The sequence below is a fragment of the Pelodiscus sinensis genome, chromosome 24 (genome assembly GCF_049634645.1).
Source record: "Pelodiscus sinensis isolate JC-2024 chromosome 24, ASM4963464v1, whole genome shotgun sequence".
Lineage (NCBI taxonomy): Eukaryota > Metazoa > Chordata > Testudines > Trionychidae > Pelodiscus > Pelodiscus sinensis.
This window is the reverse complement of record NC_134734.1, coordinates 22225143-22240092: the sequence shown is the minus strand read 5'-3', so window position 1 is coordinate 22240092 and position 14950 is coordinate 22225143. Positions and strand designations below refer to the sequence as shown.

General features: G+C 43.4%; 1 protein-coding gene across 3 annotated transcripts in view; it reads right to left on the bottom strand.

Moving 5' to 3' along the window:
- ASH1L (ASH1 like histone lysine methyltransferase) overlaps window positions 1–14950 on the bottom strand; it is a 157478-nt gene that overhangs the window by 37442 nt on the left and 105086 nt on the right. For all 3 annotated transcript variants that reach the window (XM_075907956.1, XM_075907957.1, XM_075907958.1), the window contains one exon: window positions 2828–2922. In XM_075907956.1, the coding sequence (XP_075764071.1) occupies window positions 2828–2922 (95 nt within the window). The remainder of the gene's footprint in view (window positions 1–2827; window positions 2923–14950) is intronic.

The following is a 14950-nucleotide window of genomic DNA, read 5'->3' as shown; positions in this document are numbered from 1 at the left end:
ATAATTATTGATTTACACATGCAAGTCTGTCATATCCTTCAGCTGCTGTACCATGAAATCTAACTCATGACACAACACACAAGGGTTTGGCTAAAGGAGACCTTCTTATCAAATGCAAAGTTTCCTACAACTTCCTTTTCCCAGTGTAATGTTGCTATACAAACCAACAGAACGCAGGAAATTTGCACCTGTGTGCTCTGCTCAATATTCTAGACAACTGTGTTCAAAAGTCATTTCAGATTGGTTGCTGCTCAACTGAGAAGTGACCTGTTTGTGAAAACCCTCTGACTGAGAGTTCTATGGAAAACTACAAACTAGTTTGAAACAGCACAGCTTAATGAACTGAGTCAGGAATTTGTAGAGTTCTAACCCGAATGCTAACATAGCACATTATGGGTAAAAATCACCTTTGTGAAAGAGAGTCAGCACAAGAGCTATAAATCACTTAAGTCTTATTTAAACTCTAAAAATAGAACTTGCATGAGGCACAGGTCTTGCACTTGGCCTTCTGCACAAAGGTGAATTTCAGAATGTGTAACTTTGTGCAAGTGACTTAACCTTTCTGTACCTACCCTTTCCTCCTCTAGAAAGTAGAAGCTAAAAACACTCAGTGGTATGCAGGGAGGATTTATTGGTGTTTGTGTTTTGTTTTAGAAATGTAACAGATATTCATCATCCTACTTTAACACAGGTTTGAAAAGAAAAATACTGTACAACATTTAAGCAAAGTATATAATAAACTTTTGTGGGCAAGAAACTTTGGTTACTGAACAGCCAAGGGCATTTCTACAAAAACTCACTGTACACACAGAATGCCCTGTGGGTTTTACAATATACTAGCAAAGTCATTTTGACAGGGCAAAGGCATTTTGCATAGATTATGCTTATAGGAAAGTTCAAGAAATTAAATATATGTGATAGAATTTTTTATTAATGTGCTTGCAAAAGGAAAGTAAAAGAACAGTTTTAAATTTGTAGGATTTCAACTACAAACATTATTCATGTTATTGAATAATTACCATACTTAGTAAATTTAAATCAGAAACACGTAAAGCTTCCATTACTCTTTCTGTAACTACAGTAAAACTCCGATGGTCCGGCATCTGATGGTCTGGCACCATCAGGAACCCGGAAGTGCTCCAGGCAGCCGGACCATTGGAGTTGCTCTGCCCCCAGCTTCCCCGATTCAGCTGCTGCTAAAACTGACCAGCGGCTGAATCGGGGAAGCCGGGGGCAGAGCAGCTGGAGTGCTGCTGGGTAGGTCCCGTAGCACTGCCACTCGGGGCTGTGGGACCAACCCGGAAGCACCCCAGCTGTCCCTGATTCAGCCGCTGCTGAAACTGACCAGCAGCTGACTCCAGGAAACCCGAGGCAGAGCTGCACTGCCCCTGCTTCCTGGAGTCAGCCCCTGATCAGTTTCAGCAGCAGCTGACTTGGGTACACCTGGGACAGAGCAGCTGGGGTGCTGCTGGGTTGGTCCAGTAGTGCCGAGGTGTGGCGCTGCGGGGACCAACCCGGCAGCGCCCCAGCTGCTCTGTCCCGGGCATCCCGATTCAGCTGCTGTTGAAACTGACCAGCAGCTGACTCCAGGAAGCCTGGGGCAGAGCAGCTCTGCCTCGAGCTTCCTGGAGTCAGCCACTGATTAGTATCAGCAGCGGCTGAATCAGGACGCCTGGGGCAGAGAAGCTGGGGTGCTGCCAGGTTGGTCCAGTAGTGCCGAGGAGCGGCGCTGTGGGACCAACCCGGCAGCACCCCAGCTGCTCTGCCCCAGGCATCCCCAAGAGCAGCTGGGGTGCTGCCGGGTTGGTCTCGCCGCACCAAGGGTCGGTACTACCGGACCAACCTGGCAGCACTCCAGCTGCTCTGCCCCAGGCGTCCCAGATTCAACCGCTGCTGAAAATGACCAGCAGCGGCTGAATCAGGGACACCTGGGGCAGAGCCGGACTATTGGAAGGGGAGGCTATGAGGGGTCTGGGGTGGCATCCCTCCCACCCCACCCGAGACCCCTCATAGGCCCCCCTTCTGATAGTCTGGCATAGCTGATAATCCGGCACCCCCTGGGTCCTAAAGGTGCTGGATTATCAGAAGTTTACTGTAATTTGAATTATTTTGTGATTTGTAACAGTAAAAATTGTCTTTGCACTAAAATGACACTTCAATAAGAGACTCACTTTTAATTTTATCAAATATTTTTTATGAACTCTAATCATAATTGTCATGACTTTATTCTGATAGTGTATCAGAAAACAAAAATGATTATTTAAACCTTTCACCCAGTATATTCCAATGTAAAAAAAAATAAATAAAAAAAATAACCTTTCATCCAGTATATTCCAGTGTAAAAAATAGTGCATTCAGCTAATTTAAGTGGCAGGATTGTTTATGCAAAATTTGGTATCTGTAGGTAATCATGAAGTATGACTTTATTTTGCACAAAGAAATTATTCAAAATATAGAATAGATTATATTTGTTAGCCTCTAAGGCCGTGGTGTCCAATAGACTAGCCCCATGTGGTTATGTGGCCGATTGAGCGTGGCTAGTTTGCTATAGTGGCTACTGCTTCAGAACTGGTTGGACACCACGACTCTAAGGTGCCACAGGACTACTCATTGCTTTCATAGTCTGAACTGTTGGACTGAAGACAGGTCACAGAGCAGGGAGTACGACTTCTAACAGTTAAAGAGCAGATGAAACAAGTGACCCTGAAAGAAAATGGCAGAAAAAAGTGGGGAGGAAAAGGAGAGGAAACAGAAATGGAGTTTAACTCCCGGTCTGAAGAGTGGCACTTGTTTTCTAAGCAACAGACAACAGACGTGAAGTACTCACCAACGTGAATAGGGGCTGGGAACAATCCATGCTCATGCTCTCCAGGAGTGTACTCCAGCTTCTCTTTCTTTAATTGGATCAGGCGGCTCTTTGGGCTGAGAACGAGAGGCAGAAAGCCAGGGTGAGGAAGAGTTTTATGACTTGTGAAAACACCCCTTTTTGTGCTAATGGAGATATTAATCCTCTAGTCCTTCAAGACAATTATGGTCTGTACCACTTTACTGGATGCACCCACTCTTGGGAATCAGGCCTTTTCCTGGAGCCAGGGCTTCTGAAGATTCAGCCACTTATATTTCAGTGTCTAAATATGAATGTAGGTATCTTCAAATATACTATTTTGAAAATTATAACCTGTTTCAAGACTAATGATCAAAATTATTTTAAAAATTTCTTTTTGGACAATATTTAAAGAGAAAACATCAACTTGAAAATCCCATTTGTATCTGAATATTTGTACCTACTGCTGTTGTAGGTAATATCTAAAATTACTGGAAAAAAAAGTAAGCGATTAAATAATATACTCTTTTTCAGTTTGTTTACTTAGTGTATTTGATAGCATTTTGCAAATAGTAAGCTTCACTGTCTTGCTGACTGTGTATGCCTCTTTGCAAAGCCTTCAAGAGGTTGCTTACCAGTAAAACAGCAGCAGCGCTGAAACTGAACAGCGAGCAACCAGCAGAAAGGTGTGCACACAAAGGAAAAGAAGTGAGCCTGTACACATTTGATATTGTAGTTCTCAGGCATGATCAACAGACCCATTTAAACATGAGCAGGGGGACAGAAAAATTCTAACTTTTCTTCAACGAAAAATTTTAAATGATATACCAGGGCATATTACATAAAGGGTACTCATTCAGAAAATGGAATGTTATTAGTCAACTAAACTCCCGCCATCCCAACTTGGCACTGATACCAGAGTTTAAAGCAATAGCCAATAAGGATTTCTATGGACTAGAAATCCTCTCAGACTGGATTCAGTTATTGGTCTGAAACTGACAACCCCTCTCTTGCAAGCTTTTGTCAAAAAGTGGCAGAACATCTGCTTTGCTTCAGTCATCAAGTATCCTTACTGTATCATACACCATATAAAATAAAAATGCCAATGGCTCTACCACTAACTTCTTAAAGAGAACCTGCAACAATTTGTTGCTTTTCCTGTATAATGGGTATATTTACCCACCTTCCTAATATGCTTGGAGATCTTTGGATGAAAAGTACTTTATACATGTAACACTATGTATTAATTAATATTAAAAAAAAAGCATCCAACAGTTTCAGTATATGTTCTTATTGTTTAAACAGTGCCACAGGTATACACAGTATTTACAGGTAAAAAAGGCCAGAGTACAAGGAATTTAAGAAACGTCTTAGTTGCTAACAAAAATATGCAATTTTTCATTAAAACAGCTTCTGTGGCAGACCAGTGGAGGGTACAAAATATACTCTGCTTTTTACCTCTAATACCAGGTATACTGAGTGAATGGATAATTAAAGATAGAATTATAAAACACCTGCATGAAAAATAGTAGGACAGCATGGACTTATGTAAAGGAAAACATGTCTCTCCAATATAACAGAAGTCTCTGAGTTTGTCAACAAAATAATAGATAAAGGAGTACTTAATAACAATTTATTTAGACTTTCAAAAAGTTTTCAAAGACTCACTCAAGAGACCATTCAGGAAGTTAAGTGCGCATAGGGTCAATGAGCAGAAACTAGCTAACGACCAGAACACGAAAAAAAAAGTAAGAATAAATGAGAAATTTCAAAGTTCACAGTGAGGTGTCCCAAAGTTCCAGACTAGAACTTGAATTTTTAATGTCTGTATAAGAAGATTTAAGAATTGGCACTGTGCGTCACTCTGAAGCCTGGAATGTCCGTTGAGTCACTTTGAAGCTACAAGGTTAGGTGACAGCTCTATTTTTCAGATTTATCACCATGTTTAAACATCACTGGTATTTGCATTCTGTTACCATCAAAGTACAGTATTACATTCTGAGCCATTTTGACTGAGCCATTGTAGAACTGACACCCCAACACAGCATGGGATTTTGGCTTAAAAAAAGCATATATGCCATTCCAAGTGGCCTAGACCACTGTGATATCAGAGGTAACTCAACCAATCGCCACCCTTAGCCTATTTCTAATTTGCATGTAGCACTTTCATTGATTGTATGAGGGAGACACCATGAAAGGTGGATTTCTTGGTCCAATTGCCATAGCACTTCAAAACCACCAACACAACAACAAAACTGGCATATACAGTATAGCCCTTCAGCACAGCAGATGCTCCTCATTTTCCACCTAGATAAATCAACATAATTCATTGCACAGCCAAGGACATTGCTAGATTCAAATAAGATGACTGTACAAATTACGTCATGTGACAAGATGGGCTTTTAAATACCAGCATATTTACTAATGGCAAGGTTTGCAAATTGCACAAAATGATTTAGGAGTGTCAGGACTAGAGAAGACTGATGCACTCCAGAGGAACCAAACAAAAGATGATAAAGCAACCAGCAATGGCAGAGAAAACTCAGTGTTAAAAATTCAATAATTTAAATTAGAAGCAATGATTTGAACTAGGGATGTAAAATCCCATTTAATTGGTTAACCTGTTAAATGTGATGTTTAACTGTTTAACCGATTAAAGGATGGGCTGGAGCGGCCTCCCAGCACAGGCAGGGGTTGCTCTAGCCTGGCCAGAGCAGTCCCTGCTTGCAATGCACCTGGATAGAGAGGCAGCATCACAGAGGGGGAGGGGGGCAGCTGGGAGACAATATGCACAAGGAGCTGGCTTTCAACAGGGAGCTTGGACCCCCCATGGACAGGGCTGCTGCCTCTGTATCAGAGGCAGCATTGCAGGGCGGTAGGCAGCTGGTCCACGAGGGGAGCTGCTTTTTAAACTGGCTCCCCTCATGGACCAGTTCCTGCCTGCCACCTTACACTGCTGCCTCTGATAGAAGCAGCAGTGTGGGGTGGCAGAGGACTCTCCGGGAGTGGGGCGGGAGCACACTGGCTGCTGGCTCCACCCCCAGGGACTATTAAATAGTCAGTTGACCAATATTTTATGCAGTGACACAATTATTCAATGACACAATATCTAACATACCTCACACAAAGTTAAGGCTGGGAAGCCCAAATAATGGGAGTGAAGGCTCAAGCTTTATAAACATAAATACAGTGGAAGTGCCTGCAAAGGAAAGTCCCTCATAATACCATAGGTCAGGAGAATGTGTTGAATAAGTAACCAGCAATATGCCCACATGGTCAGACTATAAAGATAAAAGACAATGAGTTATGTTGGGTAGGAGCCTGTGGGAGGAAATGAAGGTCGTGTTTTTGTCAATGAACTTTATGGGAAGGCTTCTCTCTCTCATGTCCAAAGGCAAAGCGACGGCCTCTCAAACGGGAGAAAGTGGGGCTCCCTGAGTGCCAGCTGGGCCGCTTTCTGAGGAGGTGGCTCCCTCAGGGAAGCGTCAGCTTTCTTTCTGGACCAAACATGGATGTTCAGCAAACAGATAAAGCTCACTGCAGATGGCAAGTGCAGTGGGAATTCCGAGCACAGAGCTGCCTCTGTTCTCACAGTCACGGATACAAACGCCTGCTGGAGCCAGACTGCTGCATGCTATTGATGAGCGCAAACATCTAATTATTTCCATGCTTTACCCTTTATTAAGTATTTCCCCTGATAACTGAGTACACAGCACTGTTCTATCTTAAACATGAGCGTTACAGATTGAGGGTTCTCCAAACAGGCAGCACGTGCCACACCCATTTGCATGATGGACATGAGTGCTAGAAAATGGCCTGGATAACTCTTCTGCAGCTGCCTGGGAAACGATTCCCCATGACAGTCACAACAGAACACTGGGAAAAGGGCTTTTCACAGGTAGCTAAGTCAAAGTATAATTAGAGATAAAGGAGGGATGATTCCTCTCTCCGTCATCCCCTCCCACACTATGCTTTCCTTCTTCGGGGATACATGTACAATCTCTACCTTACAGTTACCATTCTTCCCAGCAGTGGACTAAATGACATTCTCTCCAAAAGCCATGAGAGTGGCTGCTTGTCGCCTGGTATAAAGCACTTGGAGATCTTCAAGGGTGGAATGGGAGGCCTCGAGAACCCACCCACCCCCCAGTCCAAGTCAGAGGTAAGGGTAATGCAACCAGAAATGTTTATTTTTCTACTACACCTATTCTGTTATCTTCTCCATTTCTGTTCTCCTTTCTCAGTCTCTTCCACTACGGTCTTCCCTTACTTTCCAGGGGGTCAGAACTCTGTAGGCTGCCAAGTGAAACTGAAAGTAGCTTGGAGCCACATTCTGTTACACCAAAGGGAAAATCATCAAAGTAAAAGAAACTGTTAGTGCTCCAGAGAGTATACGATAGGGTGTCCTACGCCTTGATGCCCCCTGCAGGAGACCTCATGGTCCTGCCATACCTTGCCCGAGAAAACGGTAGTGGACAGAGTCCTCCCAGTTGCCTAGAGAGGCAGCACAAGCAATCTGGAAAGAGGCTATAGGGGTTGGCAGATCAGATGCTGGCAGGGACCTAGAGAACTGAATGCCTCTTGGTTGTCTGCTAGGGTTGCCAACTCTCCAGGATTGTCCTGGAGTCTTTAGGAATTAAAGGTTAATTTTTAATGAAAGATTATGTGATCTGATGAAACCTCCAGGAATATGTCCAACCAAAGTTGGCAGCTCTACTGTCTGCTGGGACTATGCGGGGACCAGGAGAGCAACGAAACAGCTTCTGGCTTGCTGGATTTGAAGATGGGTTACAGGGAAGTGGTCCAGGGGCCTATAGAACAGCAATTAGTAAAGCAATGCATCATGTGGCTGTTATACTTAAAGGGTCTCTGGGTTGTGACCCAGAGCAGTGGGTGGGACTGGATGTCTCCACCCCCCTCAACTGTGAGGGGAAGTGGTTACACCCTAAGGAACAGAATCAGAACTGTGGAAACCCAGCGAAAGGACCGGACTGCACTGGAACTGACTCAGTGGGGAGGTCTGATAAGCAAGTGAGTCCAAGCAGAGTGGCAAAGCAGGCAGGCTAAGGCCTCAAGCAGAGGCAAGGAGAAGAAACCCTTGGGTGCTGCTCAGTACCGAAGTAGGAACCTTGCAATCTAGCCGGCCCACACGAGGATTCCGTGATGGGTCCTGTTCGGCTGCTACAGACTGAGCCTAGTAAGGACAGCAGGACACTGATCACTCTAGACAATGTACCCTGGAAGGGGTCTGTTCACTTTGCACATGGACAGAGTATGATTCAGTCAGAGCGCTGAATTACCAAAGACCTGCCTGACAAGCTCAGTGGCCGACAGAGACATTGTGAGAGGAAAAAAAGCATACAGGCCCACTTGTGAGGTGTGTGCAATCCATTACTCTGTTCTGCTTCAGTCTCTGGTGAAAAGTAAAGCTTTGCCGTGACAAACACGGCTGTGATGCCCTATTACAGAACCCCAGTAAAAACAAAAGGAAATAGATAGAGTTTAAAGAGAAATAAGTAATCTTAACATAAAATTCATGCTGCAATTAAGGCATCAGAGGAGTTATTTAGACTCAAGGAGGAGGGTAGTTGTATGGGCAAAATAGTTGGAGGCAGCAGCACAAGAAGATGATCTAATGCTGTGCAGCTGGGGGCATGGCTGACTGTCACAAGATCTGTCCATCACAGCATTCTTCCCTCTGATCCCAAGAAAGGAAATAGCCCCAAGAGCATGGGGACAAGACACTAAGACTCCACACAAAAACTGTAAAGGAGGAGTCATGCACCACTGTTAAAAATCTTCGTCAGGGTTGATAGCAACTACCTTTTTCAAGCAGTGCTAGAACGGCAAGCTTTAAGATGTGCTATATCCACCAGCCCTTCATTTGGAAGAACAAAGCTGTTTATTGTTCTTATTTGGCATGATGGCTCTGTTATCTGTATCACGAGCTGAGGAGATCTCCTATCATATTTATTGCCTAGTTCAGCACATTAAGTCCAATGTAACTATTACAGGACCGCTTGGGAATACTGACCATAAGATAATAACATTTAACATTCCTGTGGTGAGAAGAACACCTCAGCAGTCCAACACGCTGGCATTTAATTTCAAAAAGGGGAATTATGCAAAAATGAGGAGGTTCATTAAACAGAAATTAAAAGGTACAGTGACTAGAGTAAAAGCCCTACAAGCTGAATGGAAACTTTTTAAGGACACCATAACAGAGGCCCAACTTAAATGTATACCCCAAATTAAAAAACATAGTAAGAGACTTAAAAGAGAGCCACCATGGCTTAACAACCATGTAAAAGAAGCAGTGACAGATAAGGCATCTTTTAAAAAGTGGAAGTCTAATACTAGTGAGGTAAATAAAAAGGAACATAAACACCGCCAAATTAAGTGTAAAAATGTAGTAAGAAAAGCCAAATAAGATTTTGAGGAACAGCTAGCCAAAAACTCAAAAAGTAATAGCAAAATGTTTTTTAGTACATTAGAAGCAGGAAGCCTGCTCAAAAACCAGTGGGGTCCCTGGACAATAGAGATACAAAAGGAGCAATCAAGGACGATAAAGCCATTGTGGAGAGACTAAATGATTTCTTTGCTTCAGTCTTCACGGCTGAGGATGTTACGGTGTAGGTTTGGGAATCTCCCTCCTTTGTGGGTGATGAATCTGAGGAACTGCCCCAGATTGAAGTGTTATTAGAGGTGGTTTTGGAACAAATAAAAAAACTTAACAGTAACAAATCAGTGGGACCGGATGGCATTCACCCAAGGGTTCTGAAAGAACTCAAATGTGAAATTGAGGAACTATTGACTGTGGTTTGTAACCAATCCTTTAAATCGGCTTCCATACCCAAGGACTGGAAGACAGCTAACATAACGCCAATATTTAAAAAGGGCTCTAGAGGTGACCCTGGCAATTACAGACCAGTAAGTCTAACGTCAGTACCGGGCAAATTAGTTGAAACAATAGAATAAAATTGTCAGACACGTAGAAGAACATAATTTGTTGGGCAAAAGTCAACATGGTTTCTGTAAAGGGAAATCATGTCTTACTAATCTATTAAGAGTTCTTTGAAGGGGTCAAACATGTGGACAAGGGGGATCCAGTAGATATAGTATACTTAGATTTCCAGAAACCCTTTGACAAGGTTCCTCACCAAAGGCCCTTGTGTAAATTAGTTTATCATCGGATAAGAGGGAAGATCCTTTCATGGATTGAGAACTGGTTAAAAGACAGGAAACAAAGGGTAGGAATAAATGATACATTTTCAGAATGGAGAGTTGTAACTAGTGGTGTTCCCCAAGGGTCAGTCCTAGGACCAATCCTATTCAACTTATTCATAAACGATCTAGAGAAAGGGGTAAGCAGTGAGGTAGCAAACTAATCAGGAAAGAAATCTTGGAGACATTGTGGATAGTTCTCTGAAAACATCCACACAGTGTGCAGCGGCAGTCAAAAAAGCAAATAGGATGCTAGGAATTATTAAACAAGGGATAGAAAAAAAGACAAAGAATATCTTACTGCTCCTACATAAAACTATAGTACGCCCACATCTTGAATACTGTGTACACATGTGGTCTCCTCACCTCTAAAAAGATATTATGGCATTAGAAAAGGTTCAGAAAAGAGCAATTAAAATAATTAGGGGTTTGGAACGGGTCCCATATGAGGAGAAGCTAAAGAGACTGGGACTTTTCAGTTTAGAAAAGAGGAGACTGAGGGGGGATATGATAGAGGTCTATAAAATCATGAGTGGTGTGGAGAGGGTGAATAAAGAAAAGTTATTTACTTGTTCCCATAATATAAGAAATAGAGGACACCAAATGAAATTAATGGGTAGCAGGTTTAAAACAAATAAAATAAAGTTCTTCTTCACACAGTGCACAGTAAACCTGTGGAACTCCTCGCCAGAGGAGGCTGTGAAGGCTAGGACTATAACAGGGTTTAAAAAAGAGCTAGATACATTCATGGAGGTTAAGTCCATAAAAGGCTATTAGCTGGGGATAAGGAATGGTGCCCTTAGCCTTTGTTTGTCAAAGGCTGGAGAAGGATGGCAGGAGACATACTGCTTGATCATTGTCTTCGGTACCCCATCTCTGGGGCACCTGGCTCTGGCCAGAGTCGGCAGACAGGATAGTGGGCTAGATAGACCTTTGGTCTGACCCAGTATGGCCGTTCTTATGTTTTTATGGAAGAGCATTATGCAATTTCTAAGAAACCAGCAGCTACAAAACAAAAAGCCAGCAAATTGTAGACTGAAAAGGTACACTGACCGGGAATCTTGGCTTCTATTAGTTAATATTTATATATTTTCAGTACTAACCCCAGAGGAACATGACTCCCAAAGTAGGAAGAACATTTCTTGAACAATGCAGTGTCTCCAGATTTCTATTAGAAGAGGCATCCCACAGTAACTATTTGCCCCCAGGAGCTAAACCAATTATTAAATGTAATTAGAGAATCTGGACTTTTCCAAATAAGCCACCATTGGATGAACAGCAGGGATTGCTCTCCACAATCTTCCTTTATGCTCATGGCCGCTGGCTCTCGCAGGCACACACTGAACAACTTGTTTAGCTCTCTCGCCCACTTGTAAAGAGAGATACATATTGTAATTTCAGAGACTTCTCAAAATGTTGAGAGTATCAGATAAAATCTGAGGAAGTATGCCCGTCTCTGAGGAGGGAGAGGCCACAGGTGCTCATCTTCTACAAGACTCCATATGGATAAGATTCCCCAAATCTATGCTTCTTCAAGCCTCAATATGGATAAGAGCCCCAAGTCTATGCTTCTTTGACACATATAATCAGGGTGTATCTCATCAGCAAAATGTTTCAGTCAGCAAGCAAAGATGGGGCAAAAAGAACAGGAAAGATGGCAAACCAATAGAAAAGATTAGACAAAGTCCACTTCCAAGTAACTCATGTCATGCTGAAGTCAGACCTCCTTTCATCACTTTTGCTGTAGCAGAAAGGGGGATGGATGAAGCATAGCCCTTCGATGGAAAAGGTGATCACTTTTATTCAAGCACATAACTTGTAAAATATTGCGATAAATTGTTTGGTTATCCCTCAAAAAAAGGCAGGAACAATATACTGGAGATAAGAATGGGAAATCTATTTACACCATTAGTGAGGGCAGCGGTAAAAGGAAAGCAGGTGATTATGAAGAGATCTTCAGTGTACGGCTATCTTCTCTGTGGACCATTTCACCTATTACATTCAATCTCATTGCTCCAGAATATGGACTATTTATTAATATAATAAATTGCAATGAAAATCTTTCAGAGGGGTACCTGTGCTAGTCTGCTGCAGCAAAAACAAGGTGTCGTCCTGTGGCACCTCTATAGCACTGGTCCTCCACATGGTAATGTAACACATCCATCTTTGCATGTGTATGTATACTGCCAAACGGAAGTTTCTACTTCATGCATCTAGTGCAGGGACTGGCAACTTTTCAAACTAAAGAGCCAAACTACATCAAAATTCAGAACAAGTGGTCAACAAAGAGCAGTATAAGAATGCTCATTTGCATGACTGAAAATATACAACTTAATATTATAGATAATTGACATGATGATTAATAGCAGCATAAATGAAACATTGTTCTAGCAGACTTTATTTAATGGGACTTTGGCTGCTGCATCTTTTCACACATTTCTTTGAAGTTTACATCATAGCTGGTCAAATTTAGGTTCATGCGCGCATTCAAGCGACATGAGTAATGACACCTTTTTCAAATTTTGAATTAATTTTTCATTTTAATTTCAAAAGTTGCATGTGTTTTGGCAAAGAAAAAAGGGCCATATTTGGCTCGAGAGCCATATGTTGTAGACTCGTGATCTAGTAAAAATCTTGCAGTTATTGAAATAAAAGCTATTATGCTAGCTGACAGATTTCAAGCCCCTTACTTACACTGGTAAGCAGTTACTCATACGTAGTTCCACTGAAGTCAATGAATTTGTATAACTGCTCACCACTGTGAGTAAGGCACTCACAATCTAGCTCTAAGTAAAATTAAAAAAAGTCGAATGTGCTTAAGAGAAATGGATTTTTTTTTTAACTTGGATCATGGTCAGGAATCTCTGGTGTCACTTGTGAATGGGTATATATCACATATTAATTATTTTGTGCTTGTTGAGTACAACAATATAAGTTTGTTTAAAAGCGATATAAATATCTGTTAATAAAAACATCATGCCAGGAAACTTCTCCACATCCCTCTTGAGGTTCATAAGGTTCACATTTCTCCCACTCTACACCAGTGTTCCCTCTAATTTTTATGTCAAATGCAGAATGAATTGTCATGTGTACCAATGTGGAGGTGCTGTGTTGTATGTCACCTCCATATTGGTGCACATACAATTCATTTTGCACATGGACAATCTCTGGTGAAGTAGGGCCAAGGGGTTCAGAGCGCGGGAGGGGGCTCAGGGTAAGGAGAATAAGGGGTCTAGCTGGGGACATGAGCTCTGGGTTGGAGCTAGAGTTGAGGCATTTGGGCTCCAGGTTGGGGCCAAGGGGTTTGGCATGTGGGAGCAGGCTCAGTGCTGCAGGGTCTGGGAAGACATTAGGGTGCAGGAAGGGGCTCAGGCTTAGGGTCTAAGGAGGGAGCCAGGGTGATGGAGGGAGCTTGGGCTGGGACAGGGGATTGTGATGTGAGGTGTTTACCTGGGGCAGCTCTTGTCTGCCTCGTGCTCACCTGCAGCTCTCATTGGCTGCGATTACCAGCCAATGGGAGATACAGGGCCAGAGCTTCCCGGTACTAATGGTGATGCAGCTCCAGCTGGCTGGGGGCGTAGGAACTGCAGTGCCTTGAGTCACCTTCTCCCCACCCCCAACTGGAGCGGCTGGCCCAGAACAGAGGGGCTTATAGGCTGCAGCCCACGGCCCTGAGCTGCAGCCTCTAAAGCCCCTTTCTTAATCTTGTCCTGCTGCTGGGGTCAGAGCAGTGCCACTGTGTCCTGGCAGCTCCCAGCTAGGGCTGAAGGAGCGTGCCCCTCCTTCAACCCCAGCAGGGAGTGACCACAGCCAGGGAGAGAGGTGGACTCCTTCGGACCTGGGAGCGCCAGCAGGGAGCTGCTGCAGCTGGGGAGAAGAGCCTCTCCCTTGGCCATGACAGCTCCCTATGCAGCAGCCCTGAGCCCCTGCACAGGGCTTATTAGGCAGCTATGTGGCTGTACAGTTTAGAGGGAACCTTGCTCTACACCAGTATATCTCAAAATGGGCCACGGGCCCACTATGGGAAAGCCACTAGCGGGCCCACACTGCTGTGTCACCTAAAGGGTCTTTAACCACGGAGCCTTGTGACTCCATTCCAGCTGAGATGCGGGAAGCAGCAGCAGCCTGGCCACAATGGGAGCCTTTATGGAAATGAAGTAGCATGGGCCCGCTAGCATCTTTCCCAAAGCGGGCCCGCAGCCCGCTGTCAGAAACACTGCTCTACACCTCTCCTTGAAGCCTTGCAAGGGAGCTGTGTTAATGCTGTCAAAAAGACTGGAATTAAAGCAAGTACTGGGCATAGGATTTAAATTTGGAAACTAATGATTTTAAATACATTACCTAACTCCTCTGAACCTCTCTCGATACTATAGTGATCAGCACCTCTCTAATAATTAGACAGTTTGTTCATCTGTAAAAGAGGGCTAAAATTCTCTCTCATCTTTATAAAGTATTTTGAGATGTAGCCCTTGATTTTAGAGGTGTTAAGCAGTCACCTCTTCAAATGAAATCAGTAAGAGCCGTGGGTTCTCAGAATCTCTGTAGAAAAGTGCTACAGAAGTACCAACTATTCTTATTTATCTTTTGGGACTCATGAACACTGCTTGTTTAAAAGTGGAATTTGTCCCTGTGCAGAGCACCAGCACAAGGCCTAAGTGCCATGTAAAAGGATCTCCTTTGTTTTTTCCCTGGAGGATAGGAGACCCCAGACATGCCCAGTTATCTACATGGCAGATGGGAAGGTAAACTTACAGATAGGCCCCTGTTTCTTAATCTGTGTGAGGCTGAACCACGCCCTTTGCAAGCTCTCTTATGTTTATATTGAGTATCTCAGTGCACCCAAGAATAACTCCTTCCTGAGCCAACTCAAAGGGGGTCAGCAGCACCATCTTTGTTCTGGGC